Below are 8,363 nucleotides of genomic sequence, written 5' to 3'. Positions count from 1 at the left end.
TAGACCTCTGCGGTGTGAACTTACTTTTACTTCTAGTACAAACACGAAACAAAAATTTAAAAACCTACTACATTCCAAACTTTTCAGCTAATACCAAGTTACGCATCCTCAAGTGCTGTTACTTGACTCAAACGGGGATTTTCTTCTCTCTAATTTGAAAGGTTGTCCCTTTTATAGGCTTTTTTATTTGGTAGAAATTAAACGATGTGATTGACCATACGCCAATTTAATAATTCAAACCGCCTTGTACCTGGCGGCTCGTAGTTATCCCCATTTCATACATATAATTATCATTGAATCATTATTACAGTTTAATCTAGAGCATCATAATACTTGTGTCATGTTGATTGTTGCAACCATGCACCATTCTCCCCAAATACTCCATACAAATCCTGAGCAAGTTCTGTAAAGATCAACGTGGCAGCTCTTGATACACTTAGCCTAATCATGGGTCTAATTGGACTTCCTTTGCAGCACAAATGAATGGGCAACCACACCCCCTTCCCCGAACTGGGGGGGTACCTTATTCAATGTTCCTTCATGTTTGTTTGGGGAAAAGCGAGATTTGTACCTACCCCTTAAATCCCACCCCTCGTACTACCAGATAAATGTGGTAAGAGTTAACCCTCATGAATATTAAATTTGACAGCGTTGCTCTGATTTTTTTTCTTTATCGTGCCGTGGAAGTCACGCCCACCCCATGTTTTGGCTAAGCTGATTTATTGCTTTGTTGAGGCGGTCCCTAATACATACAAGGCTCAACTTGTACTAGACTAAGAACTGTGCAACTGGTCCTTGTGACAGAAACCAACTTTAAACAATGCAGTTGTGCACAATAAGTTTCTTTCGTAGCTGCTGCACTCTCGGTTAAGGTCTTCGTCTAATAGATATCTATAAAACCAGAAGTTTGACTGGAGACCAAGTTTCTCCACATTACATGGACACCATGTTCTTTCTTCAGGCCTTTCTACTTGCCCTTGTGGGTCTTTCTCTCGCTCAAAAGAACACGGACAGCAGCGATCAAGAATGCGGTCCGTGTGACAAGTCAGCGTGTCCCAGCGATCTGTCTTGCCGTGCTGAGACCGTTCCTGACCGGTGCTCTTGCTGCCAGGTCTGCTCTAAGGTTCTCGGAGAACGGTGCGGTGGGCCGGCAAACGCGGACGGGCGGTGCGCCGACGACTACATATGCGCCGGAAAATCGGTCTATGAGCCGGTCCAAGACGAAGAGATTGGGCAGTGTGTCTGTACGGCACTTGATCGAGTTTGTGGCACTGATGGCGTGGTTTATGACAACAAATGCAAACTGAAAATGGCCAGTTATGAGAGTGTTCAGAACGGACAGCCAGCCATTGAAGTCGACGAAACTGATCAGTTGTGTTCGACAGGTTAGTCAGATTTTCTTATTCACCCAACAATATCTTAATAATTAAGGTTCAAGAAAATTAATAAAAGGGACAGCATCAGTAAAATCAGTAAACATTGTCGCATAAATTGTATTAATTCAAAATGTACTTCTGTCGTTGTGCAAAAGTTAACTTTTACTTTTATTTTTAATAACATTTAACAATTAAAAAACTTGATTTTAAGATTAAAAGTAATTTCTGTAAAAAGAAGTCAAGACAGCCCATTTCAATAGATCCTACGTGTATGTCAACTACTTATATACTTGTTCGTCATTCTGCATATATTTATTTGGGGATGAATTCCATGTTCGGAAGACTGGTCCGTAAACTTTTAAAGTGTTTTTCAGGTGAATAGTTTAATATGTTATTGCTTTTAGATAGGAAGTACACATGTAAGTCACTTCGGGGAAAATCAGTGGTGTCTGTGTATGGAATGCTTTCCATACATTATTTGTTTGCCTATGTATAGTTTGTTCTGTTCCATTATCCTGTGTACTTTTTTTCTCTTTGTGATTAGCACTATGAGCTTGAAATAGTGCTAGGAATGGTGCAATATGAATACTTCGTTATTGTAATTTTCAAAATTACTAAAAGTACAGTAGTTTTATGCAGTACTTATGCACTATGTTGAATTGCTGTCTTTGTCACTTGAATGCTACAAAATGTCTTTAAAAGTACATATTTCTATGTCATGGAATGTAACTGAGTTTAGCCAAGCTTTCTATGACGGAAACAGATGCCATCAAATATTAAGAAAGCTCTGAATTAAAAAACGGTTGACTACCTTAAAAGGTATATTTCAGCACTTGAGAGTATATGAAAGCTGAAGCTAAACCAATCAAATGATTACAAAAGTAACCTAGGTAGGTATGCCATGAAAACCTATTCCATCTGTCATGAATTAATTTGATAAACACTTCTGTATTGTAGTTTGTCATCTTTGATTTCTCTGGTAGTCATTGCTTATTGGTCAGTGTCACAGATCGGTTACATTTGATACATTGTCAGGATTTTCAAAAAGCTACATGTATTTTTCTAAAGTCGTTTAAATCAACTTTCAGGAATTCTTTATTCCTGATAAAATCCAGTTTTTCACTTTCATTTTTGAAGTAGCTAAGTATCAATTGAATATAAAGTTCTAAATTACGTTTTCTCACTGTCTGTTGAATACAGGATTTTGTTCAATTTTAGAGGTGCCAGACTAGACTGGGTCCCTTTAACTCGTAATGCAGGTCAGCGTCCTGGACTGGTAATGGGGTAGAGAAAACAAAGCTGAATTCCTGTCTAGACTGTAGACATGGATCTCCTACACCCTGTCTGTGCTTTACCATGTCCTTAGATCACTCAGGCATCTTCTGTGGATACCAGGGATTCCAAATTAAAGGTCATAATCTCACTTTCTTTCACTCTGAAGAATTTTTCTACATGTACCTTGCACACTACAAGGGAAAATTTTGGACAAACAGATTACGTTAATCTCTGTAACTTTTTACATTGCAAAAAGTTGGGTTTTTTTTCAAAATCTGCAGACAAGTAAAACAAAAATCAACGGGATTGTAAATTATGAAGTATGAATAGACTTGTCTGAAATTTTTATACACTGTCCCTGATATTTGCTTACATTTCCCTAATTTAGAAATCTTTTTAGTTCTTCAAACATCTGTCACATTTTTTCAATATTTTCCAATCAGTAACGACCTGCCCATGTGCAGATCATTAGTGATGAACTTTTGCTATCACGCTTGTATAAAGTATCCCCAAAGCAACACTGATGCCTTGCCTCTAAAGCCGAGGTCTTTTGGTTGCCTAGCAGCAATCTTCAGTCACCTTTCAAGAACTCCAAACCTGAACTTGCATTCCAGAATGGTTAATCAGGCGTTGAGAGTCGAATCAGGTTACTTTAGGGTTTGATCATACCATACCAGGCAAGGACCAGAGGGAAATCTGTCAAAACTTATTAGGGGGTAAAAATAGCTAATTAGAACCTTGAAACCACAGAGTTTGGAAAGCAAGGGATATTTACCATTCTGACCACTCAGACAGACTCCTACTGAGCTCAGGATTTATTTTTATCCTGTCGGAGTTTAAAAACAATGAGTAGCCAAGCCACAAGTTTCTGTTGTGGTCAGATTGAAATTGAAAGCAATCTGGTCCCCCCCAAGCAGATTAGCAGAAGAAATCGCAGCCAATGTTCAAATTCTAAAAAAATCTGTTCATGATTTTCTACTTATTATCCTTTTCCTTTAATAATTCAGTTAACTCATGCCTTGCCTGGATTCTTTATAAATCCTAAAAACATTTCTCCATTTTTAAGCTCAAGTTTGCATATTTTGCCATGCCTAGTGTATTGTTGATAGAGCCTGTTATTAGAGGCAAACCAGCAAGAAGAAATCCTTAAACCGAAAGAAGATTAAGGGGTGGCTTGTTTGAAGAGGTCATTCCAAGTTGTAGTGGGGTTAATTGCGATGTCAACCAACAGCTTCTCACATATGTTCATCAGCCATATTATTCAGGGTCAGTAAAGCTCTAAATTGGTAAATGTAAATGTTTGCCACTGCAGAACTGATTGAATGCACTGTCAGTAGTATAAAGTGCATGTTTCTATAAATACGACTGGCATCTACATGTATTTTTAAATAGTGTTCATTTCCACAGTCACATTGCAGTAGTGTTTGCCGAACATTTGATAACTTCTGGTGAACCCAAAATGTACAGTTTTATGGTCAGTTCTGTGCAGATTTAAGGAAAAGGAGCTTCTAACAGTAATATTGCTCACAGTCTATTTAGAAATGGCTGTTTTCACAGTTTTGGTTTTGGAAGTGATTATGATAACTGCTGTTATTTTGAGATAGTATTATGGGGAAATAAATAGTGCTTCAGCCTTTTTGGTGGTTGAATTTATAAATCAAACTTGACAAAGTTTTTGCTGTCTGGCTTGTTATCAAGGCCCCAGTGTATTGGCCCTTATTTATACCTTTACTCAGTTTGATATTTTGGGGGTCTAGGTCTGTGATCATAATCTTGTAAACAGCATTCCCCCCCAAAACTGTGGCCCCAAAATTTTGTTTTCTTTACTCATGGGTCTCTGTTTTTTCCTTTTTTTGTGGGATAGTCTTTCAGATAGAATAGTTTCTTTGTGTTTTAGTATTTAATAAGTATCAATTTGAAACTTGAAAGAATTTGGAATTCATAAAGAACTTGGCCTCTGTTGTTATGGTTTTGGCCTGTGTGCTGTTTGGATATGTTTTTGTAAACATTGCACATTCAAAAGCAAAGTTACAGGCCTGAATATATTCTACAAAGTCTGTTTAAATCCTTGTTTTTTTGATATACTAGTGTGCTTATTTTTTCTTCCCCACGTATTGTCATTTTTATTTTTTTCAGTCACGAACAGCATGAACTTCCTGAGAGTGGGTGTCAATTTCGGTTGAATCAGTTTTAAGAATTTTAATTTGAAAACTGTACGGTATTGTCTTACTAGTTTATAAAATTTGTTGGATGTGTGTTTTGGGGCTTATTTTCAATACATCTATTTGCTTTTGATTTTCCTAATGTATACTTCCTTATTCTACAGTTCCTGTCATCACAGAGCCACCCAAGAATTCTATCCTTCAAGTGGGCTCCCAGTCCGAACTCAGCTGTGAGGCTTATGGCCGGCCCATTCCTGACATCATCTGGATGAAGGATGGAGAGGTGTTGCCTGGTAACCACCTCAACATAGCAACCCGCAAGAGGAATGGCCCAGTGAAGTTTGCCATGACAAGCTGGGTTTTGGTAGGTGTAAAGAGGATACATGTATGTGGGTGATTCCAGAAATTAGGGGTCCATTTTTTTTTTTCGTGTCCCTGTCACATCTGACATGATTTTGTAACTTCAGAATTCCTTTTCTAATTTCCAAGAGTGATGAATTGATGCAAATCACCTGCCAAACAATTAGTAATAGTTTAAATCAATTCCGGTGATATTTCCATGTCAAATAACAAAGGTCAGATGTAATAGGGAAACGAAAAATGTCACACTTTTGGACCCTTAACCCTAACCCCCAAGGGTGCATGTAAAATCGTATTAAAATTGGAGGATTTAGGAGTGTTAGGGTTAATTTCTGGAATTATTCATGTACAGTCTAATAGAGAGAACCTGTCTAATTGAAAAGCCAACTGGCTGTGTTAAATACTGAGACTGTAAAAACTACAGTATACACACTAAAGTTAACCTGCGGTTGCTAAAGAATTGGAAATAGTGCAATATTTGAAAATACTTGGGAAGGTTTCCTGTTCAGTATGGGATTCTTTCAGCACTGAAAGAAAGTTTAATGTGTCATTTTTATTACTTTTTTCAATCCCTTCCCTTGTCGTTACCCGTTGATTTAACTTAGTTTCATAAGTAGTTCTTTTCCTTCTTAATTTATTGGATATCAAAGTGATATTCAAAGTGATAGCGAACTGTGTCAGTATTCTTCGCTGGATTTATAAATGTCTCCAAGATTTGTCTGAACTTGAAGGTGGGGTTCACAGACAAGCCAGACAGTTACTTGGAGCTATGAATTGATTGAATGGTAGTTGACGTTCATTTCCTGTCTGCAAAATTGCTGTCTGGTTTGATATAGTGTCGTCATTTGCAGGCCCTATGTTAAAATTTGCTGAGCTGTTTGAGCAGTTAACTAAGAGGAATCTGTTTGATTGACAGGTTTTTGTTTTATTTTGTTGTGTTAGGGTAGGGGTTTTGTTTCTAATATTTCCTGGCAACATGTTGCAATTTTGCAAAAAATTTTTTAGGTTTCCCTCAAAGTTGTTGAAACTGGTTGCTTAAGATTTGGTGTGAATAAAACATTTGACCCTCTTGGATATCAAAGTCTCCTGGAATATTGATTTAATTAGTGCTAAGACTTAACATCAAGGTTGAAATCTTGGGCCTTTGGTACATTGTCATTCCATAGTAATCGTGTAGCTTGTGTTCTTACCTTTTTAGATCAATGTATCACCTGATGATGGGGGATTATATACCTGCAAGGCCAGCAACAGCCAAGGAGAAACAGAATCCTTGGCAACGGTTGTCATAGGTCAGAAGATTGCAGATGATGTTGATACTAATCAAGTTCCCATCGAATTGTAGATTAAAAATGGTAAGATATAATCTATCTGTATTTGATTTATAGAATTGTAACAAGTTCTAACTATCCTGATTATTGGCTGGTTACTGTACAAACTTTGGTCAGAATTGAGGGCACGAAGCTCAGAGAAAATAACAGTGGGTGATTTTTGCTTCAAAATTTGCACCTTGGAAATAATTTGAAGTGTGTTTTATGTCAACACTTTGTTTTTATCTCCAGACCTTTCAAATTCATGGGTAAGGCTGCTGTTAAAATGAGTCATGTTTTTGCATGTATTCCTTCTCACATTCACACACACTGTAGATGTGTTCTAAGTCTAGTTGGGAGAAGAAGACAGCTAGCTAACAGCTAACATGCAGACTGCTCATGGTGCTATCCTGCCAACAGAGGGGGCTATTTAAGTAAGCCCAGTATTTAATCAGTCAAATTTTTAAAATTCAATATTATGCATGTTAATTAATTATTTATAGTTCCAGGGATGGATGTACAGGTTGTCAAAAACAGGATCGTTTGACAGGAAATACATTGTGTGATTTGGTGACAAGTGTTGGCCACAAGAAAGGATGTTTCAATTAAAATTGGATTATTTAATGGCAGTTTCATCGGAAGTGAACATATGTCGCCCTTGATAAGTCTCTACCAGCAAGAGTGGCTCATTTTGCTATAGATTCTTCATACTTTTTAATTAATGTAGTTCAAAGTGTCCACAACTTTCCAACTAAACTTTTAGATAGCAGGCTAATTTGCTGGTATCAATGTACATCAAAGAATAACCAATTCAATATATTTTGTAAACTTTCAGATTTGTTTTTTAGTTTGTAGTGACTTTTAAATTGGGAGTGTAATATCAAGAGCATATATCTCATAAAAAGGGGGCCACCTTATTGAGTAGAGTGCTTAAATTCCATTTTTTTAATTGTCACCTGGGTGCATTATGTACTTACCATAAAAAATGTAGGGAAAAGATCTTTCAGTTTTTTACCAGAGTTGTAGGTACCTTGCAATATTTTTAAAATTATAAGGATAGAATTTTTCTAGTTTCGCATGGAAGAAAAAAATTTAAATGATCTAGCATTCATGAGAAAACTGATCATTCAAACGTGGAGTTAGTCACTCCTTTTCACTTGAACTATGCAAAAATGTTGTAGATTTAGAAAGGACATCAGTTAATTTAAAGTCCAGACGTTTGTAGTGTATTTAATTTTTCCTTCCTCATCCAACCGTGCCTTCACTACATGGGTATATTTTTTTATCAGAACTTTGTTTAAATCTGACAAAACATCCCATTTTAGTACTTGGTCTTTGAGGTAGCTAGCTTCACACATCATAATTGAAACTTTTTTAGTAAGTTATTGGATCAACAGATTCTTTCAGTCCTGTCATTCTTTCATTAAAAATCAACTTTTCAGTTTCTGTTGCCGCCTTTCATAATTTTTTCAGATCGTCTTTTCCAGTAACAACAGTCATAATTATGCATTGATAAATTAATGTGTATGTTTTTTGTTATAAAATGTAAACATATGCTGCATTTGTCCTTTGACCGAGTTGAAGTTAAAGGCAACCAAAATCCTGTCTTCCATTGACACCGTAGAGTATTGCTTTTCACACATAGCTTTTGGTTCTCTTTGAGTCATAACAATTGTGTGTTGAAGTATTGGTATTTTACGGTGTGTAAACAAGTAGATGATTAACTTGTATTTTAACTTAAAGTTAACAATAAATAAATAAATCCAATACATAATGGATTTCTTTTCTGCGGAAAAGATTCGTATTTGCTTTTTATTTTGGATTATATTTTATTAGCATTTTCATCCATTGATGTGATCACTGTGACTGATATCACCTTCTTT

At 36.4% G+C, this 8,363-nt stretch overlaps 1 protein-coding gene across 1 annotated transcript; it reads left to right on the top strand.

The window, feature by feature from the left end:
- The first annotated feature begins 765 nt into the window (after window positions 1-765).
- LOC110979887 (insulin-like growth factor-binding protein 7) lies at window positions 766-8,276 on the top strand. Its single transcript, XM_022236034.2, has 4 exons — window positions 766-1,385; window positions 4,978-5,177; window positions 6,372-6,525; window positions 6,817-8,276. Exons 1-3 carry the CDS (start codon window positions 938-940, stop codon window positions 6,513-6,515), a joined length of 792 nt encoding a protein of 263 aa, XP_022091726.2. The 5' UTR covers window positions 766-937; the 3' UTR covers window positions 6,516-6,525; window positions 6,817-8,276.
- Window positions 8,277-8,363: the final 87 nt, after the last annotated feature.

This window comes from Acanthaster planci, linkage group LG13 (assembly GCF_054643075.1).
Source record: "Acanthaster planci isolate LZ-2023a linkage group LG13, COTS_SCS, whole genome shotgun sequence".
Classification (NCBI taxonomy): Eukaryota; Metazoa; Echinodermata; class Asteroidea; order Valvatida; family Acanthasteridae; genus Acanthaster; species Acanthaster planci.
Note: the sequence above shows the minus strand (reverse complement) of the source record. Positions and strands in the feature narration are given on the sequence as shown.

Coding starts and splice junctions, on each gene's coding strand:
- LOC110979887 (XM_022236034.2), top strand. CDS start 938: ATGGACACCATGTTCTTTCTTCAGGCCTTTCTACTTGCCCTTGTGGGT. Junction 1,386..4,977: donor TGATCAGTTGTGTTCGACAG/GTTAGTCAGATT, acceptor CTTATTCTACAG/TTCCTGTCATCACAGAGCCA. Junction 5,178..6,371: donor CCATGACAAGCTGGGTTTTG/GTAGGTGTAAAG, acceptor TTACCTTTTTAG/ATCAATGTATCACCTGATGA.